The sequence below is a fragment of the Peromyscus maniculatus genome, chromosome 9 (assembly GCF_049852395.1).
Source record: "Peromyscus maniculatus bairdii isolate BWxNUB_F1_BW_parent chromosome 9, HU_Pman_BW_mat_3.1, whole genome shotgun sequence".
Taxonomy (NCBI): domain Eukaryota; kingdom Metazoa; phylum Chordata; class Mammalia; order Rodentia; family Cricetidae; genus Peromyscus; species Peromyscus maniculatus.
This window is the reverse complement of record NC_134860.1, coordinates 3,160,485-3,185,139: the sequence shown is the minus strand read 5'-3', so window position 1 is coordinate 3,185,139 and position 24,655 is coordinate 3,160,485. Positions and strand designations below refer to the sequence as shown.

Genomic DNA, 24,655 nt, shown 5'->3' with positions numbered 1-24,655 from the left:
GGATAGTGGTCAGAAGACGGCTTGCAGAAGCTGGTTCTCTCCTACCTTGTATGTCCTAAGGCTCAAACGCAGTTCATCAGGCCTGACAGCAAGTGTCTTCACCTGCTGAGCTATCCTACCTCCCTGAAGAATATTTCTTCTTGCTGATGATAAGGCAGACTTTTTGAAATCAGTACAGGTGGACACATGGGCTCAGGCAGCATAAGCTGAAGACACAGTTGGCCTTCATAAAAAATCACTCCCCACTGAGGAAAGTATTGTTACGTTTCCATCCTTACTTCATCTATATCCTGAGTCATGAGACTTGAGCAATTACATGGACGTTTAGAAGCCGCTTCCAGGATGCGTGAGCCACAGCTGCACTGACATTTAGGGAGCAGGGCATGGCTTTGGTTTTGTGAATGGAACTATCAGCCCCCTGGGAGTAAGGGGGTGAAAGTGTGAGCTTGAGAAAGTGTGGCAGGCTGTGAAGCCCTTGGGAGATCCTAGAAAGCAGAGTCCTCATAAGAAGCCCCTGTGATCCTGGTGATCAAGTTTTTTTCTCTTTTAGGAGAAAGATGGCTACTTCTGTTTATGGTACTTGTCAAGTAAATGGTGCTTTAAAAACAACAGAGGGGTGGGGATTGTTCTTTTAAATTCTGACTCTATAAAGATCGTGGATTGGTGGCTAGGGAGATGGCTCATTGGATAAAATGCTTGCCATGTAAGCATGGGGACCAGAGTTCAGGTCCCCAGCGTGCATGTAAAAGCCAGGCAGGTGGGATGCATGCCTGTAACCCCAGGACTCCTGAGGCTGAGAAGGGGAGGGAGGTCCTCCGAGCAGCCAGCTAGCTAGACTATTGAAAACCAAGAGCTTTGGGTTCATCGAGAGATCTTGCTTTGGTAAATAAGGTAGACAATGATCAAGGAAGACCCTAGATGATGACCTCTGGCCTGCACCTAAATGCACAAGCATACACATGTGACTATGCATGCAACACACATATACATATAAAATATGTAAAATCAAAGTTCATGAATTGATAATTTTAAAGATAATTAAAAGATTCTGTGACTATATTTTTGAGGTATCTATTCCTATTTAGTAAAACAGTTTTTTTAAAAAAAATTTATCTTGTTTTTAGTATTCAATCCAATGAATACTGAGAAATGAATATATCTGTGTGGCCCACACTATATAAAAAGGGGAGCTTCCCAATACCCCCACGCTGCCTCACAGTTGTACAGTAGGCTTGTCCTCCCTAGGACTTTGAATAAATGGAATATCACATGTGTGCCCATAATGCACCTGAGATTTATTCATGTATGCAGTGTATCTGTAATTTGCTCTCAAATGGTAACCCACTGCATGAAGATATCAAAGACTCATTTATCCCTTCATCTCTTGGGATATTTTGGTTATTTCTATTTTGGGACTGTTATGAAAGGGGCTTTTGTGAACATTCATATAAGTATTTTCTTGTGGGTGTATGTTCTCATTTCCCCATGGCAGGGACTGCTGGTTTGTAGGGTGGTATATGTTTTACTTTGTGAGAAAGAACAAAATATTTTTCCAAAATATTCATGGCATTTTATATTTTCACAAGCAACTATGTGAGATTTCTGGTTACTGTGTATCAGAGGCAACATTTAATGTCAGGGTTTTTTATTTTAGCTATCCCTTGGGTGTGAAGTAGTGTGTGATCGAGGTTTTATTTCTCACTTCCCTGATGGCTAGTGATGTTGAACATATTTTAGCCTGCACCTTGGCTGTTTATACACCTTCTTTTGTAACATGTGCCCATATGGTGACTGGAATTTTAAGTGAGTCATCTGAGTTCAGTATGCATTGTTGATGCGAGTCACTGGCAAGTGTGTTGCTTTTCCATAGCCCTGGCTTCCCTGTTTATTTTATCGTGGTGAATTTAATTACGGGAAATTTTGAATTTTTATGAAGTCCCCCAAATTATTTTTTGATTAGTGTTTCTATATCTAAGAAACTAATGCCTAACAGAAGGCATAGATTTATAATTAAGCCCATTAATTTAATGTGTTTTAGTTTGAATGTGAAGTGGCCTCCTAAAAGGCTCCCATCATTGAAAAATGGCTAGGTCATGCTGGCTGTGAACTAATCAGTATTAACACGATGATTGGTGCATAATTTGATGACATTGGGGGGGGGAACGGGATATAGGTCTCAGTTGGAGGAAGTAGGTCATCAAAGTCACTCAGGTGATGCCTTAAAGAGTGTATATTGTCACCGGTCTTTTCCTGTCTATCTGCTGGCAGGCAGGAGAGGAACAATTTGTTTCTAGCAAGCTCTCATGTCAGAAAACAGTGGAACATGGACTACAGCCTCATAAACTGTGAACTCAAACACTCTTCCATTGTTTTTCTCAGGGACTTGGTCAGAGTGACGGAACAGGACTAACATGTTATGATGGAAGGCATGTAAGACTTTTGATGGTATTTGTCTACCCTTAGTCTTCGTTATAATGCACCGTGTTTGGGAAAACTTCAATCAGCAGTAATCTTACTTTAGATACACCTCATTGGCTATAGTACTACACTTCTTAGGTTCTATGAAAGTCAACTAGGTTAAGTTGCCAAGTAAAACTATTACAAGACCAACTCCCAATATAAATCAATATAAGTCCTGGCACTGGGTCTCCATTAACATTCCCAGCGACACTGTTTTAGATATTTCAGAGGTACTGTTACAACTCCTTACCCGGGAGAGCTAAGCATACTCAGTAATGACACTGGGTCAGAACCCTGGGTACCTTGTGTCTAGTGTCCCCTGGACTCTTGTCTCATGTCCAGTCATCTCATTGATGATTTTGTTTGGTGTCTTTTCGCTGTAATGACTCTTCTCAAAGAATGGGCTTCTGCTTCCATTGACTTTTCTCTATTCATTTCCTGGTTCCTTTTTCACGGAATTCTCTTCTACAAATGAAAAGAAATACCACCTCATTTTAATCCCCCGTACTTTAGATTTAATGTGCTCCTGTCTTTTTTTACTGCAGTAGACGCTTAGGTGATTGGTCCTAGGTCTTGTTTCCTTCTTTTAATAGACCCAGTGCTGTGATTTCCCTGCCCCCATGTGAACTGTTTCATGTTTTGATCACTTGTAACTATCATTTTCTTATGGTTTAAAATTTCTCCAAAGTCCTTTTCTTTGGTCCATGTGTCGTTTAGAAGCATATTTTTTAAAGCCCCCAATGACTGGGAATCTATATGCTGTCTATTTTAGTTTTGCTTTAATCCACTATGGACAAGGAACATGCTCTGTGTGACTCATATTCTTTTAAACTTGGAAAGCATATATTGTGGCCCCAAATGTAGTCTATCCTGCTGAGTGTTAGGAGCAAGTACCCTCACATGTGAGGCAAACAAATATATTCCGTTCTTACTGGATGACATTTTTTTATACAAATGCCAATTCAGTTCAATTTGTGCTGTCGTTCACTTCATCTAGATTGTTACTATGTTTTTGCCCATGAAACCCAACAATAACCAACGAAAGCACTGATGTGTGTAGTGTAGTGGTGGTTTTATGTTTCTCCTTGCAGTTCCATTGGTCTTTGCTTTTACATACCCTGTACTACTACATCAGTAGTGAAATTGCCTTATAGATGAGTATCTTACTGCATTTGTAGTGCCATAAAAGAATATCCCAGACTGGATGGTTAATAGAAACAGAAATGTATTTTCTCCATGTTTTGGAGATTAGAAGGCCAAATGAAAGATGCCAGTGTATTTGGTGTTGGGTGGAATCTGCTTCCTTCTTCCAAACTGGTTGATTTTGTATCCTCTGTCAGAGAAACACCATTTTCACATGATAGGAGGTGGGTCAGCAAATGGGATGAACTCCCCTATCACACCCTTCTATCCGGGTACCCAATCTCATCCACGAGGAAGGAACCTCACAATACAATTGTCTGTCACTGTCATCACACTGGCCATAACTGAACTTTGTAGGAAGCATCTTCGAACCAGAGCATAGAGCATCCCTCATCCCGCCCCACCCCCACCCCGCCCTCAGTTGCTTGCAGCTGAAGCAATTCCTTTCCCTCATCCACAAACTATTATCATCCAATAACTTGTTGCTTTTATTTTGAAGAAGCTTTTACATGTTACATCAGTTGAGAATAAAGATAGAATTGTATCTTCATTTATTCCCACCTTATGGTCTTTGTGCAAACTGTGCTTTCTGACCTGTTAAGGTTTCCTGCTATGAAGAGCTTTGAACTACAAACAAATCCTCTTCACTTCTATGTGACTAGATCTTCGTTCCTTGCTCATACATAGCAGACAAGCACTTTTGGGTGCACAATACCACCTAGGTGGTTTTGACTTCCTTTGAGTACTTCAAGCAGTTTACTCCACTTGCCTCTGGCTTTCATGGTTTGTGAAGAGAAGTATGATGTGATATTCTTGCTTCTTGTATTAGTTAGCATGGCAGTGGTTCTCAACCCTTCTAGCGCTGCAGCCCTTCCATACAGTTTCTCATGTTGGTGTGACCCTAAACCATGGAATTATTTTTGTTGTCACATCATAACTGTGATTTTGCTACTGTTATCAATCATAGAATAAATATTTTTGTGTGGTGGTATTGTGTTCCCCAAAATATTGTGCATGCTAATAAACTTATCTGGGGTCAGCGAACAGAATAGCCACAATATTAAACATAGAGGATAGTCAGTGGTAGCACACCCCTTTAATCCTAGCATTCTAGAGGCAGAGATCTACCTAGATCTCTGTGTGTTCAAGGATATAGCGAAGCATGGTGACTCATGCCTTTAATCCCAGGAAGTGAGCCTTTAATCCCAGGGAGTAATAGCAGAAAGCAGAAAGGTATATAAGGCATGAAGACCAGAAACTAGAAGCTTTTAGCTGGTTAAGCGTTCAGGCTTTCAAGAAGCAGTTCAGCTGAGATCCCTTTGGATGAGGACTCAGAGGCTTCCAGTCTGCGGAAACCAGATCACCTAAGGAATTGGCAAGATGAGGAAGCTGTGACATGTTCTGCTTCTCTGATCTTCTAGCATTCACCCCAATAACTGGCCTCAGGTTGCATTTTATTAATAAGACCTTCTAAGATTCCTGCTACACTTTTGGAGATAGAGGTTTTTCAAAAGAGGTCACAACCCACATGTTGAGAACCACTACTCTTGAATACCAGAACTAGAAGGAATCTATATATTAAGAGGGGATTTGGTACAGCAGCTTACAACCTGTGGTTTGGCTACTCCAACAATGGCTGTCTCCCAATGAGAAGGCCAAGAATATGATGGTTGTTCAGTCCACGAGGCTGGGTGTCTCAGCTGGTCTTCAATATGTGTTAGAATCCCAAAGAAGTAGATTCTAATAACAGTGGGATAGATAAACTTGCCAGGGAGAGTGAGGGCAAAATGCAAAAGCTTCTCTCTCTCATGTCCTTTTATGAAAGTATGGCCTAATTTAGGGTGGGTCTATTCCACCTCAAATGACCCAATTAAGAAAATTCTTGTAGGCATGCCCAGGTACTTGGATTTTAGTTGATTCCAGATGTAGTCGAGTTGACAACCAAGGTTGGCCAATATAGTCCTGTCTAGATAAATCATTTCCCCCATCTAGCTTCTTTCAAGAATTACTCTTGGTTTTCTGCAGTTTGAATATGTTAAGTGCCAGTGTAGACTTTCCTATTTATTGTGCCTACTGCTCTCTGGGATTCCTGGATCTGTGGTTTGTCATTAATTTTGGACAACTCTCAGCCCTTAAAAACCAAGTGTTTCTTTAACTCCTACATACTTTCTTTTCCCTCTGTGTACATGCACTCCATGATTTGCAATTGTCCCATAGTTTTTTTAATTTTTAATTTTTCCCATTGGTTTTCTGGTGGAGGAATTTCCATTGACATGCCTTCCAGCCTACTGATTTTTTTCTTTAGCTGTGTCCAGTTTCATTGGCCATCAAAGGCTTTTTTGTATCTGTTTCTGTGTTTTAATTTTAGCATTTTATGTTGATTCTCTTGTAGGTTAGCCATCACTCTGCTTTTGTGCTGCCCATTTTTTGCATGCTGTCCATGGAAATTTTTCCGTTTATCCCCTTATCGTTATAATTCTTTTAAGAACCAGATCTGTGAGTTCTAACCAAACATAACCACTGCATGTCTTACAATATTGTAAAATTGGTAACAGCCTTAGTCTGGGGCGGGGGTAGATCACTAGTGCTGGAGTTCCAGACCTACTTATTAGCATTGTAGTTTTCAACAGGTATATGTTAAGAACCAAATGTGTTAACCCCGAAGACCTTAGGCTAACTTCCGTAATGAAGGCAGATTTGTTTGTATGTGAGCTGCTGTAGACAGAGCCTTTTGTGGGAGCACCTTGCAGGACAGTCCTTTTCTTTGCTGCCTTCTCTCGTGGAGACACTCCCTCTAGATCTTTTCTCAGTTGACATTCTCACCTCATTATGCCCCTTTGCAAGACTGTCATAACAGTGAAGCCTTCCCTGAGCATTCTGTATAAAGATGCATCTTTCCCCCCTCCCCCTGCTATTGACCTGTTTCATTATCTTTCCACAAGTGTGGTGATCTGACATAGTATAAACTTTCTTATCCATTGATTTGTCAACCACATTCAACTGAAATGTGTAAGCTACTTTAGGACGTGTTTCATCTTCAACTTACAAAGAATAAAATGTTTTAGAGCAATTTTCTCTGTATTCAGATAAAGGTTTTTTTTTTTTTTCAAGAATAGTGAATAGCATTGGCAAATATTCCTTAATGCTATGGCACCCAGGCAAATGTGGCAGATACTCATTCCATAAGTAGATGGGCATCACAAAAGCAGGAGACAGCACACTCTGTGTGCCCAGGTCTGCCTGGAGGTTCCAGTCCTTATCTCTGAGCCACCGACCTCTAATACTTCTGACTTTCTCTTTCAGTATGAATACTTCAATGCCGTGCTGATCAATGAAAGGGACAAAGACGGGAACTTTTTGGAACTGGGGAAAGAATTCATCTTAGCCCCCAACGACCACTTTAATAATTTGCCTGTGAACATCAGTCTGAGTGATGTCCAAGTGCCAACGAATATGTACAACAAAGGTAAGACTCCTTGTTACTGCTCCCATTAGAGGGCAGAAGCTGGTGGACTGAGGAACACACGCCGAGTATATCAACATATTAACTACTCCAAGTATCCTCTGGGTGGGTTAAACATGAACCTATCTGCCTGGATGCTCTCTCCTTCATGCTCATGTGCAGTGCACTGATCAGCAGGCTTTTTCTGTGAGTCTCTTTGCTCTGCCTGCCTCTCTGCAGTCTCTGTTACAACTGGTTAGCTACTGTGTAAGTTGGGAGCATGACTGTATCCCTTTAACACATTTATCTGCAAAATCACCTCACCAGATTAAACATGCTTACTAACCCAGCTTGTCTCTTCCTTTGCCTGCGTTCCTTCCTTGATGGTATTTAAGGGTTAGGGAGCTTCTGTGGTGGCTGTGTATTGTCCTCTTTCCTTCCAGAATAGAGACATGTGGACATAACAAGTTTCTGTGTGTCCAGGCTTGACTACCTCAAATCCATTCTGCACATGGACACTGACGTTATTTTCCCAGCATTCCGTCTCCCCATTTGAGTTGGAAATTTAGTGGCCAGAGACTGGGCTCTGGCATCCAATGGTACTGGCTAGTCTCCCTGTTATACCTGCTTCTGGTGGTGACCCCAGTTGCACCACCCCTTCTGTGGAGATGGCAGTTCCTCTCCACTGTGATGGAAATAATAACTGTGTACAAGCTGGCTATGGTGGCAATCACTTGTAATTCCAGTGCTTTGTAGGGAGAAGAAGCAGGAATATGTCCTCTTCTAAGGTCAGCCTGGGATACATAGTCAGAGGGTATAGAATGATGTTGTGTAACTTCTATGCATTGAGCTGTCAATTTGGGGAAATCACACACCTGTTAGCTAAGCTGCTGAATTGCTCCAAATCACCAGTTAAGGGGCATGGTCAGCCATAAGCTTCCAACTCTGTATCTCGAGGACATTTTTCCTGTGCCTGTGTCTTGTGGCTGGACACTTCATGACTCCCTGTCCTGGTTTGCTTATTACTCTCCCTTCAGAGTCCAGGGAGGCAGCTAACTAACTATTCTGACAGTTATTAGGAATCCCATGGTTTACCAAACATAGCCACCTTCTTCAAGGCATTTGCAGTCTGGTGTGGAACAGGCTGGCAATGAGATAACTGGAAGACTGGGTGTCAACATTATAGTTCCATCTCTGCAGAGAGAGAGGACAGTGAAGTCCAGGGAGCAGACCTCCCCTTGCTCATGTGGCTAGGGGATGAATCGCTATTCTTTCTCAGCCCCCTTTTAAAAGGTGATAGCAATCTAAACTCCCTTCAGAGGACTACGGGCTGGGCCATGTCTGGGCTCCTTAGGGCACAGATGGAGCCTTGGCTTGGCATTCAGCATTGCCCAATAGAGGTTAGTCCTCCAGGAGAGTGGTAATAGCTGATGAGAACTTAAATGAAATTGCCGTTTTGTGCAGTGTAGCTAACGGGAAAAGCCATTTCTAGCGTTAAATATGTTCTGAACAGAAGATAAAAAATGAACATGGTTTTATAGAGTAATTTCAGACGTGAAACAATCCAGAATGGTCTTTTAAAACATGACAGTGACTTCAAGGTTGCTTGAACCATTAGCACCATGATAGAGATGTAATTGCATCCTGGGATTTAAAGGCATAATTGTACCTTCTAATGGCAGTGATGTATAAGGGACTCAGATTGTCATTGGTCACATGGGCTTTACAATAGCATCATGAAGATTGCTAGACAGAATTCTAACAGTCTGACAGTTTGAGCTATAGGAGTTAAATAGATTTAAGTCATCCTTGGCAGTCCTCATGGGATCTGCCTGTCATCTCCTGCCCAGGTCCAACCCTGCCAGGCTATAGGAAGTGAGCCAGGGTCAGCCAGGGGCTATATCTTGTCTCAGCCAGGCAGGGAGTAACTGCCCATAGGAGAGAGAGGGGGACTTTAAGAAAATTCTGGACTCTAACTCAAACCAGCCTCCCAAAGTCTCTTTTTAAGCTGCAGAAATATCTTTCATGTTTAGAAGGCCTCCCGGTCAGATCTAGTTACCGACGATGACATGTACACAAAACACATGCTCTGGGCTTGGTCACTGGCTCTCACATCCCTGGGGTGGACGTCTTCCCTTCAACAAAGGAAATCGGCACACGGTTCTTCTCCCCGCTGCAGTTTGGACCTCGTGAGCACACGGCAGTGTTTGATGCTCCCAAGTTGCTGCTGTGTACTTCATTGTTGGGCGGAATTTCCAGCAGCTGTAGACGAAAGGGGTGGGTAACTCCAAAATGTCTCCCCTCTGCTTTCTGCCTCCTTAGCAACCAGGCCGGTGCTTCCCCGTGTGGTTTCCACTCTGTGGCTGCTGTTGTCATAGGTGTAGAAGATGCTGCAGCTTCACAAGTGGTGACAGGTGTGCAAGTCCCACCGGGGTTCAATAGAGCTGGTTTTTCAGGACTCTTTAGACAAGCCTTTGTGTAGTCTTGGGCTCCAGAGATGGTAGAGTCTTTGCTAACTGTTCTTAGAAGATCGCTGCGGCTGTGAGTCTGACTCTTAGAGATGAGGCCATCTAGGTCTTTAGAGCTGTGAGTATCTTCCAGAAGTGAAACCCAGGGCAGGGGCTTTTGTGAGGCTGCCAGTGATCTGGCAGAGGATTGGAAAAAACATGTACTCTTTGTTGAATACCTTTTAGGCATGTCAACCTTTGACATTGCAACACAATGTAATTTACAAAACTACGCACACCCAAGAAGTCTACCATTGAGTTATAAAAACAATCACAAATTAATTTCATAGTGTTTCACTAAGTTTCTGATTTTTTTTGTTGGTATCTCGGAGTGCATGAGGCCCCAGGGGTCACCAGTGGGACACACTTTAAGAAGGTGAAAAAGCATGTAAGATTTATATGCACACGCCACACATGGATGTATACACACTAGTACATATTAGGCGTTATGTGAGGGATGGTGTATACGTATGCATGTGGGCCATGTATATGTGTGAAAGAAAATGCCCTGTTCTCCAAATCAACACCATTGTTTCCATCTCTCTCCTCTGTCCACCCAGGGGATAGCCCCTCCATTCCTTGCATATACTGTTCTCTTCCTTTCATCACTCACCATTCATTTCTATCACCCTTGTCTTCCCTCTCTCTGCTTCTCCAATGCCCATCCTATAAAAGCAGCTCCAATGCAGCCTCCTTCGAGTCTCCAGACCTCAGGGGTGTACATGCCTTGGTGCAGCTTGGCTCTGATTTGGGCATGTGCTGTTTCTGTGCCTTCATTCTGCCCTTGGACTTCTTTCTCTGAGGGGAGGGAGCATACAGAGTCAGCCTAGTGTCCTTGTGTCTTGAGCCCCTGCAGGTAGATTATTTGCTGATGTCTGCTCTCCTAGTCGGCCAACACTATGCTTTTCCATGTTTTTTTTTTTTGTTTTTTTTTTGTTCGGTTTTTTGTTTGTTTGTTTGTTTTTTGTTTTTTGTTTTTTTTTTGGCAAGAAATAGATATATACTCTGGCTGATCCAAATAGAAAAGAAACTGAAAAGACCTTGGGTGGTTTACAAACTTTTTACAAAAGAAAGAAGGCTTAGAATAAGGTTGCTTGGAATGGGGGCTGCTGGGAGCCAGAGGTAGCTTCAGAATCTACCTACTGAGAATCTCATGCCTCCATGGATTACCCTACCACCACACCTGTGACTACATATAAATGTGCATCTCATTTTCTTCAACCATGATTTGGACTGGATAATGAATGACTTGCCTGAGGAGACTTGGTTAAAAATTAAGCATAGGTAAGGCTGTCTGGCACATGATGGCCATATAGTATATACACTGTGGCTTAAATGTATGTGGCCCTTCAAACTGATAGTTAATCCTTCATCTCAGGGTAAGTGGCATTAGAAAGTCCGTCTTTTAGGAGGCACTGAAGAGCTAAACTCTGAGACTGAGGGGGTTTTCTGGTTAGTGGGGCTGGGGTGCTGAGCATGGGAGGCTGGGCTCTGGCAGCTTCTGGTCTAGTCCGAGAAATGATCCACAGAGTCTCGGAAGTTTAGTCAGGTCGTGGGAGGATGGGCGAGCCATCAGAAGCTCGTGAAAGCCACGAGGCTGGGCAGCTATAGCTGACAACTTGGTCAGGAAGAGTTGTGCAGCGTACATTGGGATGCATTCACCCCAGAGAAGACTGAGAAGGACGGAGAATCTGGGCCCTGCTTGGAGAAGATCCAGGGGAGAGGAATGTGTGTGACCCAGGACTGGAGGGCTGTGGTGGGAAGGCTAGGGCACGGAGTCCCAGAGTGGGGGTGCTCTCTAGGATGATGAGCTTGTGAGGGGAGGAACCCCAGTATGATAGCCTGGGTATAGTACACAGACAGCAGATTCTTGCTGCAGGGAACAAATGGTGAAGGGTACAACTGAAAACACGGTTGCACTTAATCCGGGCATGGAAGAAGAGAAGGCTCAGGAAGTACCCCGCTCTGCTTCTTCCTTTCATTGCTCAGTCGTAGAGGGGGATGGCAGGGATACACCACTCCAGCAGAGGTTATAAGAAGGCATGAACTGCAGGAGCCTAGGATATTCCTTTATGTGCTAGACTTCCCAGAAGAAGTACCGGTAAGACCAAGCATAGGCTGCCAGGCTAGGCTATGCTTGGAGGGCCTGCAAAATGAAAGTAGCTTCTGGAAGACCCATCACCCATGTTGCAGAGTCTGAGGAACTGGTTTTTCTGCTACACTGTTAACAGGTTCTTTTAGACAGCTCAGAGACAGAGCCAAGATCTAATGAGGCAGACTCCGGTCTCCTGCTAAGAAGACCAGTATGTGTTGTAGGACAGGCAGGCGTTCTGGTTTTGCATCTGTCAGATGTCTCAACCTATTTTTCAAATGTTGAGCTTGATAAAATGCAAAATGCATTTTGCCAAGCACTTTCCCCCTTAATTACATGTGTATATTTTGAAGAAAATTTAATCCATATGTTTCTGATTTGTTTACACAGAAATCATTAAAATGTTGTTTATGAAGAGCCATTTGATGTGCAAGAAGCCTTCACAAACCCTTTAAAAAGCTGTTTCAAGTCCCTTGCCCTTTTTTTTTTTGCATATGTGGGTGGGGGGAACATAGGAGGAGGGGTTGCTGAGCACCAGGGCTGACCTGGTAATGTTAGAAATGAATTCCAACTCTAATGGTTTGTTTTCTCCTTGGGATTCTGAAGCGAAGCCCATGGAGGCTTGGCTCCCACTTTCCTGCCTGTCTACAGACTCCTATGAAGTATGTAGGTGAGGGCTATAGAATAGGATTCAGGGTCAAGATCAGAGAACAGACCAAAGCAAAGCTTCAGCTCTAGAGAAAAACAGGCAAGACATCTATCTCCTTAGCCTGGTAGCTGCTTAATTACTATAGGCCTCAGGAAGGCCCAGAACTACCTCTGACAGAGGCTATGGTGTGAGTGGAGGGTTCAAGTCTAATCGACAGCTCTTTCGCACTTCGCCATTTATATGCATGCACACAGACATAGGCCAGCATGTGTGCACACATGCACATCCCCACATTGGTATTTTCTTGGAAGTGGTGTTAATGTAAGAAGGGTATCACAGGGCCTTTTGTGCCCCTCAGCACTACAGGCTTGTATTTGGCTTAGAGATTGTCCATGAGTAGACGGAAGGGTGGATGCATGGATGCATGTCATGTAACCTCCCTGAGAGGCACATGGTCTCTACTGCTTCCTGCTGTCCATGTGTGTGGTCAGTACATGAACATGGCTTCTCCCAGCGTCTCAGTGACAGCAATTCCTTAGGGTACAAGCTGCAATGGGGACTACCATTCTGGAAGGCAATCTTTCCATCTCCTCTGTCTAGCATTGAGTTCGAGGACACCACATGAGGCAGAACTTGGTGGGATCACTCTAGCTACCAGTGTTGCCCCTACCCAGATCTTACGTGACACTGTCCCTATATCCCTGGGCTACTTTCACTCCAGCCTCTGCCCTGTGGTGCTGTAGGTTTGTTTCCAAAGCTACCAGGGAGGCTTGGGATAATGGAGGGACTAGCTTGGGGGACTGGGGAAAACCTTTCACCCTTAGAGCCTCTCTTTCCTGGTCTGTGAGGCTGAAAGTTATCTGTAGCATTGAAGTAGGTGGGATTATAGCATTCAGCACAAGACATGACATGCTTTGTTTGTTTGTTTTAGATTTATTCTTCTTACCCTTGGTGAATGGTAACTTTATGTCATTTTTAATTAACACTTTTATGCAATATGTTTTAAACACATTTCCCCTCCCCCAGGTCCTCCCCCACCTTCCTACTGACCCAACTTTATGTTCTCTCTCTCTCCCTTTCTCTCTCTCTCTCTCTCTCTCTCTCTCTCTCTCTCTCTCTCTCTCTCTCCTTCTCTTTCTCTTCTTTTTTTAAAAAGCAGAACAAAAACCAAGAGACAAAAACAAAAATCAAAACAGACAAAATTCAGTAAGACAAAAAAAAAAAAAAAAAAAAAAAAGAAGCCAAAATGGCAAAATGAAACAATGAAACTAAACATTCTCAAAAATACTATTGAGTCCATTTTGTGTTGGCCAACTACTCCTGGGCCTGCGCCTGCCGTAGGGTGTGGTTTATATAGCCAGTGACATTGAATTGGAGAAAACCGATTTTCCCTTCGCTGATGGGAATCAATTCCAGATAGGTGCTAGGTTAGAGGTGGGGTCAGGTGTCCACTCCCTCCCTTCAGTGCTGAAACCCTGCCCAGCTTGAATCTGTGCTTGTGTGTGCTTCTCTAGTCTCTCTGAGTTCATATGTGCACTAGTCCTGTTGTGTGTCAGGAAGACTGGAGTCCTGGAATCTAGCATGACCAGGACAAAGATGGGCAAGGTATCCTGTTAAAAATGGCGGTGATCTGGATTGACATTTACTGCTGTACTTTAGCCTCCCAACAGCAGTGATGCTGGGAAGGGACATCTGTTCCTTGGAGTCACCATTCACCTCTGGCTCTTACCGTCTTTACACCTCCCCTTCCTGGAGATCCCTGAGCCTTGGGGTGCTGGTGGAGTGGTGGGAGTGGAGGACAGTAGTGAAGACATCCCGTTTAGGAATGAGTTCTCCAAAGTCTCTCACTCTCTCTCTATATTGTCCAGTCGTGGGCCTCTGTGTTTATTTCCATCTACTACAAGTTTTCTAATGTGGGTTGAGTCGGCGCTGATCTGTGGTTGTAACGGTACATTATTAGGAGTCAGGTTATTGCTATGCTCCTTTAGCAAAATAATAGTGTTAGGTTTTCCCCTAGACCCAAGGCTTACCTAGTCCCAGTTCTTGGCCACTTTAGCAGTGGCAAGTATTGGGTTCCATCTCATGGAGTGGGCCTTAAATCCAATAAAAAAAAAAGGGTTGGTTACTCCCATATCATGTGCACAGCTGTTGCACCAGTAAGTCTTGCAGGCAGGTTGTATTGTAGGTCAAAGGGTTTGTAACGGGTTGATATTGATGATTACTTTTCTTCTCAGATAGCATATGCAGAATATGTTCCAGTACCATGAGTGCTAGTCCGTCGGTATGATTCTTTTTGACTCTACATTCCAATCTAGACTATAGATAACTGCAGATGGCACATGCTCCCACATTACCCTCTCCAAACCTGAAGAGAATGCTTACCTCCCAGAACAGATGTCCCTTCCCAGCATCACTACTGTTGGGAGGCTAAAGTACAGTAGTAAATGTCAATCCAGATCACTGGCGTTTTTAACAGGGTACCTTGCCCATCTTTGTCCTGGTCATGCTGGATTCCAGGACTCCAATCTTCCTGAGCAGCCGTTACTTCAGGTCTGCATCTGTGTGGGCTGCTTTCTCCCTTCCCTATCATCTGGACAGAACTATCCTTCCCTAAGAGCCTAGGAAAGGCTTCCAAATAAGCTTCAGAGTTGCTTCTTTGCCTATGACCCTAGCCTTCTCCCTGGAGCTATTCACTGGCCTCTCATGTATGTCCCCCAAGATTTCTGAGCCCTTCTTTCTCCTTTTTCTGTTCATCGTATTATATTCAGCTTCTTTTACATGAGTATCATTCCTTGAACTTGGGGTACAGAGCTGCCCCTTCATCTCTTTGGGGATATGTCAGAGAACCCAGAATGACTGATGTTTTCCACAGAAATCACTGGTTCCTCCTGTGAGCAGCCCTTTTGCCTGTTTGTTGGTCCTTTGTGCCATCTGTGTGTAAGTTTTACATTTCTTTGTCTGTTTTAGAAACCAGTGGTCTGTAAGTGTGTTCCTCGTGTGGCACAGTTCTCTGGGTTGTTTAATTCATCTTCTTAATATCCCACTTTTTTATTTTATTTTATTTATTTATTTATTTATTTATTTATTTATTTATTTATTTATTTATTTATATTTATTGGTTTTTTGAGACAGGGTTTCTCTGTGTAGCTTTGCGCCTTTCCTGGAACTCGCTTTGGAGACCAGGCTGGCCTTGAACTCACAGAGATCCGCCTGGCTCTGCCTCCTGAGTGCTGGGATTAAAGGCGTGCACCACCACTGCCCGGCAATATCCCACTTTTACAGATGTGGAAAACAAATGGAGCCTTGCTGTGGGATGGAAGCCAGCCCTAGGCTAGAGAAACTTTAGGAGGAAAGTTGGGGCAGGAAGGAATCATGGCCACACAACAATGATTGACAGTCCCGTGTCCTGATTCTGACATTCATGAAACAGGACAATAACTGTAGAGAGTCCAAGTGTGCAATTGATTTATTTTACTTCTTTAAAAAATGACTTAAAATGGGAAGTTTTTTCTAGATAACCTCACGTGGGCAGTTGCCCCTTGGACTGTTTGGAATGGCAGACAGTGGAAGGAGATTTAGCATCCAGGAAATGGCCACAGTGTGTGCTGCGGCTGGGGTGAATCCTGGTTCAGTTCAGCCCGTAACCCATGTTATTGCCTGTGAAAGAGGAACCGCTTTGCTGAGGAAACACAAGTTGGCCTCTGAGATTTAACAAGCAGTATGGAGACAGTCAGGAAGTCCTGTGGACAGCCCCAGGCTTTCTTGGTAGTAGTGTCCAGAGTGCTTAACACTGCGCCTTGCTCGTGGGCTGTGAAATATGTGTAATATTCCTTCCCTGTGACTCGGGGCGCCATTCTCACAGAGGGCTAAGACCTGACTCTTGCTTGTGTATTCGATGGGCATTGTGGCAGCACCTAGCTCTGGGAGTGCTTGTGAGGCAGAAATGGAGCAGTGTATGTTAAACATTGGGCCTTGTGGCATTACATGGTAAAAGCTTTGAGGCAGGCATGATTGTTAGTGTCATTCTAAGAAGGGTAGCAGTGAAGCCCCTGGTGGCATGGCTCACGCCTGGGGATGTCTATGACGCTGAGCCAAGGGGCATTCATTTTTCTCCTATATCTCAGAAACTTATCACTTCAGTTGTAATTCATGGAACGCGGTAAACAGCAAGTAGTGTGAGGCCAGAGCACCAGGTGTTGGAGGCTGAGCTGTCCCTTCCTTAGGTGGCCTTGCCCCCATCTGCACATGTGCCCTGCACTCACTCATTTTCCTAGGACTTAGAGAAGCACTTCGTGTGGAAGTCGACGCGGCTCTCATTAGTGTCATGGTCAACTGCGTGCTGCATGCCTTGACCTAGTAATGATCACTTTCTCCTTGTTTGGGACCCAGGGCTCTCACAGGAGCCTGGGGGTTCTAGCCGTTGTGTGGCACTAGCCTTGACAGAGGCATGACGGAAGTCTTTTCTCCCAGTCTGCTGTTCTTCACAAATCCAAGCTAAGGGAACCTCCTGTCCAAGTGTTTACCAACAAGAATGTCCTTGTAGACATGACCACCATTAATTTTCTTCCTATAGTTAACACATGGTGTTTATTGCATGCCAGGCATGTGATTTAACACAATGTCATCCTACACATAACTCAGTGATGTGGGAGCTATTATTCTTGGTTTCCAGATGAGAAAATTGAGGTTATGAGACTGGCTGTGAATCACTCAGTAAAGTGGCAAGTCATATGACCCCAGCATGGTGACTCCTGAACCCCCGGGCACACAGCTTCTCTGGCCTCTGCCCTGCCTGCCACCATTGCTACTACCCCGAGGCTCTGCCTGAGTATTCAGCAAGCTGTGTCCTGGATGTTTACATGCACACTTCATATATGCAGAAAATTTAAGGCTCTGTTTTTGTCAAATTGTGCTATTTTCTTCCCAGCATGTGAAAAATCCATCTGAAATGAAAAGCACTCTTATTTTACATAAACACTTCCAATCTCCTTCCTTCATCAAATGGTGTTACAGCAGAAAGCGTTCTAAAAATGTAAAACAAATTCTGCATCAGAGTACTGATAAGTACCAACTATTCATACACACTGGAAATGAGACATTTCCACACTGAATCCTGCAAGCCTCCACATCCAAATACACAGGAGATGAGTGGGGAAGGAGGGAATGATTTACAATGCAAAGAAGGTGCTTTGGCCAGCCAGAAAGTGTACTGCAGTGTGTTTAGGAGGTGCTACAGTTTGAATGTGAAATGTCCTGCATAGAATTATGAGTTTGAACACTTGGTTCCCAGCTATTGGGGCTGTTTGGGGATATCGTGGAACCACCGGATGTGAATGCTGGTGGTCAGTCATAGAGCTGAAGGGCTGGGGATAGAAGGTTGCAGGTTGGCCCAGAATCTCTGTTCTGGGTACATCAAGATGTAAAGATTGCTAGCTGCACACTCCTTGCCTCTGTGTCTGCCATGTGTTTCCTGCAAGGATGAACTGTGCTCTCTTATATAATAGCTTGGTTCACTCCCTTCAGTTGCTTTATCCAGACATTTTATCATAGCAGCAAAAAAGTAGCTTCTACGGAAAACTTACCCTGAGATGTGGAGTCATTATTGGGATTAACCAGACCATGTGGTTCAGAGGCCTTCTAACTGGCTTGTAGGAGCAATGTGGAAGAGATTGGCCATGGAAGCTAGAAAAGCCCTAGAATACTGTAGGCAGAACTTAATGGGCCATTCTGGTAGGATTTTGTGAAACCAGAATACTAATAGAAATATAGACAATAAGGTTTTAGAGGAGAAGGAAGGGTGTATCAGGAATAGAGGAAGAAGTCATTCAAGTTACATTCTGACAAAGTATTTGGCTATATTCTGTCCATGTCCTGAAAAGTTGAAGGAGTCTAAATTTGAAAAGAAAAAAAGAATGATTTGTTTAGCAGAGAAATTTCAAAGCAGTGTAACATTTAGGATGTAGCGTGGTTACTGTCTATTGGCCTCAGTTTGACTGTGGCATGGTTACCGTCTACTGGCCTTAGTCTGGCTGTAGCGTGGTTACTGTCTACTGGCTTCAGTCTGATCTGTACTGAGTATAAACAGAACAGAAAAAAATGTGAAAAATAGGTAGTTTGTCAATGAAAGGACAGCAGATGAGTTTATTGTTGCAGACAAAGTATGTGAAGACAAAATGTCTGAGGACAAAGTAGGATAGTTAAGCAATTAGCACAACCAAAGGGAATCTATAGACTTTGCCTTGGACAGTGGAGAAGGTACTGAAAAGGCCAGACCTCACTCATCATGAGCTTCCAGAAATGATAATAAAAACTTCTCTGAAAAACAAAAAAGTCATTTCAAAGGATGATGCTTAAAAAAATGAGTGCATGGGTTTCAAAGAAAATTGGGAATCAATCTACCTCACTCTTGGGCATATACCCAAGGAATGCTCAATCATACTACAAGGACACATGCTCAACTATGTTCATAGCAGCATTATTTATAATAGCCAGAACCTGGAAAAAACCTAGATGCCCCTCAACTGAAGAATGGATAAAGAAAATGTGGCACATGTACACAATGGAGACATCATCATATTTGCATGCAAATAAATGGAACTAGAAAATATCATCCTGAGTGAGGTAACCCAGACTCAGAAGGACAAACATGGTATGTACTCACTCATAAGTGGATACTAGATGCAAAGGAAAGGATAAGCCACAGCTCCAGAGAAGCTTGCTAACAAGGAGGACCCTAAGAGGGACACATGGATTGCCTTGGGAAGGGGAAATAGATGAGATCTCCATGAGTAAACTGCAAGTGAGGGGGGTGAGCAATGGAGGGTAGGGGATAAGGGATGAGAACATAAGGGGATGGGATGGTCAAGCTGGAACAGGTACAGAGTGGAAGAGCAATGGAAGAGATAGAGGGAGGCATCATGGGAATAGGGAGAAACCCGGTGCTAGGGAAGTTCCCAGGAATCCACAAGGATGACCCCAAATTACACTATTAGCAATAGTGGAGAGGGAGCCTGAACTGGCTTACTCAGTAATGAGATCAGTGAACACTCTGTCATCACAGAGCCTTCATCCAGTAACTGATAGAAGCAGATGCAGAGATCCACAGCCAATCACCAGGAGCTCCATGAGTCCAGTTGAAGATAGAGAAGAGGGATTCTATGAGCAAGGGGCATCAAGATCATGATGGGGAAACCTACAGAGACAACCAAACCAAACTAGTAGGAACTCATGAACTTTAGACCAACAGCTGTGAAGCCTTCATGAGATTGGACTAGGCCCTCTGCATAAGTGAGACAGTTGTGTAGCTTGATCTGCTTAAGGGGCCCCCTGGCAGTAGTATCAGGATCCATCCCTGGTGCATGAGCTGACTTTTCGGAGCCCGCTACCTATGGTGGGACACCTTGCACAGCCTTGATGCAGGGCTTGGACCTGCCTCTACTGAATGTGCCAGGCTTTGCTGACTCCCCATGGGAGCCTTACCTTGTTGGAAGAGGGAATGGGGGGTGGGTTGGGAGGGGAAAGGCTGGGGATGGAGGAGGGAAGAAAGGGGATCTGTAGTTGGTGTATAAAATGAATAAAAAATTTCTTAATAAAAATAAATTTTAAAAAAATGAGTGCCTGAACAGAGACAGCCACAGCAGAGGTAGTTTGCTTCAATAGTGTCATGTATGGACATGTTTTCCAAGGTTCATCCATTCAGGAACTTGAAAGACTCTGTCACTCCAGTATAAAGGGGCATTGGAACTTGATGATATCAGCCATGTACTGCTGGTTTTACTTGCAGATAGAGTGCAAGAGTTATAGTGCTGTGGAGGCTTATACCAAGGTTAAGTCGGTTGTTAGTTGTTTTAACTCTTTGGGGGCCCACCACCCAGCTCCTATATAAATACACAGAGGCTTATTCTTACTTATAAATGTATGGTCTTACTTTGGCTTGTTTCTAGCCAACTTAACTTAAATTATCCCATCTACCTTTTGCCTGTGGGCTTTTCCTGTTCTCTTACTTCTATAAATCTTATGCTTACTCCATGGCTTGCTGTGTAGCTGGGTGGCTGGCACTTGGAGTCCTCTTCCTTCTCAGGTTACTTCCTTTTTTCTCTCCCAGATTTCTCCTTCTATATATTTTCTCTGCCTACCAGCCCTGCCTCTTTCTCTCTCCTGCCTCGATGTTGGCCATTCAGTTGTTTATTAGACCATCAGGTGTTTTAGACAGGTACAGTAAAACAGCTTCACAGAGTTAAACAGATGCAACATAAACAAAAGTAACACACCTTAAAATAATATTCTACACGAGTCTGGGCAGTGTGTAGTAGGATTGATTCCCTGCATGGAACTCCCAAGTAGACATATATAAATATTTTCTAAGTTGCTTTAACTAGGTGTTTTATAAAAAAGATGAGCAGAAGACACTGAGTTGAAGCTTCCAGAAGTCAGAGGAAAGAGCCTAAAGGTACACCAGTAAGAGACAGTGGTGTTGAAGGGAGCACACAGAAGCAAAAACACAGTAAGATCCTTATGTACATGTGTGAATATCAATGACAGAGATGGTTGTGTAGAGCATTTCTGAGGAGAACTAACAGTGCTCACTTTTTATTTATTTTTTGCCCTTCTGTTCATTTTGTATGAGCAAGTATTAATTTTTAGTAGTTAAGAGGAAAAGAACAAAAGATCTTATATGTACAGTCATTTTTAAGAAACACATCTACATAAAAATCATATATATGTATGTATCGTCCAGCCTTCTGATTGACATTCTTTCTGCATCATGGTGGCAGTGACAGATGATGGGTTCATTTGAGCAGATCTATCTAGTAAAGTGTTGTTGGCAGAGGCGGTATGAATGCAGCCTTTGTAGGCTGTGTGATGTGTCATGTTGTGTTGCAATAGTCATTTAAGACAAATGATGCTGGAAAAAGAGAAGTTTCTCTCTAAAACGACTGTATGGTATGTCTGCTGATGAGCTTCATGAGCAGGGCATGCCTTTCCTCAACTATCAAGAACATTTTATATTTGGAATATAATTAGTCAAGAATTCCAAGGTTGCTGGGCGGTGGTGGCACATGCCTTAAATTCCAGCACTTGGGAGGCAGAGGCAGGTGGATCTCTGTGAGTTCGAGGCCAGCCTCGTCTACAGAGCGAGATCCAGGAAAGGCACAAAGCTACACAGAGAAACCCTGTCTCTAAAAACAAAAACAAAAAAACCAAACAAACAAACAAAAGAATTTCAAGGTCAGACTAGAAACCCCAACAGATCTGATGCGTGGTTTTCTGTCCTCGAGAAGCAGCCATGCCCTCTTGTCTGTGTAGCCCTGCACACGGAGTCAGGAGGCTTTCTAGAAGACTTTTTGAAATGCAGCCCCAAGGCTTTCATTGGGTTTCTGGAAGTAAGAAAGGTCCTGATGAAGACCCATGACTCGTGTGGACAATGATGTACACAGGCTGGTCGGTACTATCTGACTTTCCTGCCTCAGGCACTGTCCTGGATGTCCCCTTCATGTCTTCTCTGTGGAAAACAAAGGGATTAGTCTTTATGAGGTTCAATCTCTTATTTGCTCATTTCTCTGTTATTGATTAAGGTATGACCATCCCAAAAATTCATGTATTGAATCTCAGAGCCTCAGAATATAACCATAGGCAGAGGTAGGATCTTTAAAAGGGCAATTAAGTTCTAATGAGGCCCTTTAGTACAGGACTCCAATCCAATATGGCTGACTTTTATAAAATGAGGGTAAGGTACTGAAGGAAAGACCACTTAAACATAGACCCAGGTCTACACAACAGCCAGAAACCAGCCCTGGTAGAACCTGGACTTTCTATTTCCAGAACAAGGAGAAAATACATTTCTGTAGTTTAAGCTATCCAGTCCTTGGCATTTTCTTATGACAACCTGAGCTGACAATACATGTTCTTTCTTCCAAAGAGGATTTAAGGCAGGTCTGCCTATTGTTCATAGCTGTCAGGCTCTGAGTCTGAACCAAGAACCTCCACATGTCACTGGGAGTCACCTGGGTCTTAGGCAGTTCCTTGCTGACACTTAGAGAATGTTTTCCTGGGTCTGGGTGTTACCAGGTGCTGCAACCAGGGCTGGCCTCGTTAGGAAGTGTCAGTGTGGCTGGGATAATGATTCACAGATGGAAACCAGAGTAGGGTTGCTGAACAGCTACAGCATCAAGGAACCTCTTTGGTGACCTGTATCAACTCTGGCCCTTTTCATAGCCAGGGTTAGCATTTCACAATAGGCCTGTAATAATTGTACCTGGTGGGCACCACCCAGCCCTTTAAACCTCGACTGCTGTTTAGATATCATACCGTAGCCTTCCTTCAGCTACAGTTGAATGTGGCTAAGCAACTGTGTCCTCAGTAGTGGGTAAGCATGTGTCTCCTTCCATAAGGGATCTGGCTATCCTCTCAAGGCATCTAAAACCTCACAGTGGGTTCAGGCCTCTGCCTTCTCTTTCTTTGTCATGTAAAAAAAAAATCATGGCCGCATGTCCCTGCAGATTGAGCTCCAGCTCAATCCATGCACCTTCAGGTCTGATAGAGGAGCCTGCTAGTCCTACCCACCTCCGACAATCCAGGATTTCCAATTTAAGTTGCTCCTTTTCCTAATAAGTAACTTGGCTGTAGGAGGCCAACAGTGCACCTTTAGTTAGTGCCAAGCAGAATCTTATCTTCTGTTTCCAGGCCTGTGGCACACATTTCTGTATTATGGCTGGCTAGATTAGCAAGAATTGCTTCTGAGAGACTGTCTCTGGAGGGATGTGGCTCACATTTGTATGAGTGTTAGAAACTGAAGTCAAATGTCTCGGTGGCGATGGATGGAGACCAAGGGTGGATTTCAAATGGGTACTGACTGTTACCTTGGCTGATGAGAAGTCCAGTGCTTTGCCAGCACTGAATGGCTTAAGCCAAGGCTACCTAGGCCAGTGCTACGAAGTGTGACAGAGAGCACTGGAGCATTTATCATGTCTTCTGTGTCCGCATTAAAAATACAAGCACAGAGGTGGATTGCAGTGCTCCGAAAGTTGAAATAACTTGCTGGAAGGAGGAAGTTCTATTGAGGATGTTTCTCAAATCCTTCTACTCAGACCTTTAGGGGCTCTCCGCCCCCCCCCCCCCGTGTGTGTACATGTGTGTGTGTACGTGTGTGTGTACACGTGTGTGTGTGTGTGTGTGTGTGTGTGTGTGTGTGTGTGCCGTAGTACTTCTGTAGATATTAGAGAACAACCTCGGGTGTTGGCTTGAAGCAAGGTCTCTCCTTTGTTGCTAGCTGCTGCGTATGTCAGGCTAACTGGCTTGTGAGCTTCTGGGGACTCTCCTGGTTCCACCTCACATCTCACCATAGGCACACAGAGATTACGGAGGTATGCTACCATGCCTACATTTTGATGGGTTCCAGGGACTTGAACTCGGGTCCTCATATTTGTTCAGCAAGTGCTTTACCCATGGAGCCATTTCTCCAGCTCAAGATCTGACTCATGCATGTGCCCTAGTGCGGATTTCACCAGCCTTTCTTACATTATAACATGTAAGGAGAGGCAGAGGAGATGCGCTGGCCCATCTCATGCTAAGACCCTTGGGGTCTGGTGTCTGACCTAGCAATGGGTGGCTTCCTTAGAGTTCAGTCTTAGAAGCTGAGTCCAGTCCTTTGCAGGGAGAGCCCAGCACCCTGTGCTTCTATCTTGCAGTTGCCTCTGATGCATTGTAGCATCTGAAAATCACACTTCAAAACTGTGCCTTATAAAAGGTAAGCTTTAAGAGGCCTTTAAAAGAATGAGCAAGTAGGTTCGTTCTCCTGTGCTACCTTATCTATTCTCTGTTGCTGTTTTTCTTCTGGTGCCCTGAAAATTCCATTCTATAGAAACAGGGCTTTTTCATTATAACAATATTCATGTTTAACCTTTGGACCTTGTGGGAATTTATGGCTAAAATATGACTTCTCTCTTTCTTCTGTCTGCCCTGCCACCTCCTTTATTTTCTGTGGGCTTCTAAGCAATTACATCCTTCCTTAGTTTTCGTTTCCAATAATGTCTATTAGTGGGCAAAAAGAATATTGGTAACTCCAAACTATAAAAAAATATAAGGTTATTATTTTGGATCACCGAACGTCTTCTGAAAAAAATACATAATGACAGGCTGTGTCCTGAGCTGCTGCTGTGTCCTGAGCCAGGTTTCCCATCAGCCCACTGCCAAGCTAAAAGTAGAAGCCACATGGTGGACAGGTCACCTGTCAGGATGCTGAGTAATGTCCGGTATGACCAGGGTCTCTGCTGGTCAATTTGTCAGTGTCAACCCTGGATCCATTCTCATCTGGAGAACAGATGAAGTGGCCACCGGGTCTCAAAATAAAAGGAGCTCAAAGG

General features: G+C 43.8%; 1 protein-coding gene across 5 annotated transcripts in view; it reads left to right on the top strand.

Annotated features, from left to right (window-relative positions):
* Cacna2d3 (calcium voltage-gated channel auxiliary subunit alpha2delta 3) overlaps positions 1-24,655 on the top strand; it is an 854,380-nt gene that overhangs the window by 349,058 nt on the left and 480,667 nt on the right. For 3 of the 5 annotated variants that reach the window (XM_076544131.1, XM_076544134.1, XM_076544130.1), the window contains exons 5-6: positions 2,380-2,430; positions 6,907-7,069. In XM_076544131.1, coding sequence (XP_076400246.1) covers positions 2,380-2,430; positions 6,907-7,069 — 214 coding nt within the window. The remainder of the gene's footprint in view (positions 1-2,379; positions 2,431-6,906; positions 7,070-24,655) is intronic. The other 2 variants (XM_076544133.1, XM_076544132.1) reach the window with 1 other exon arrangement.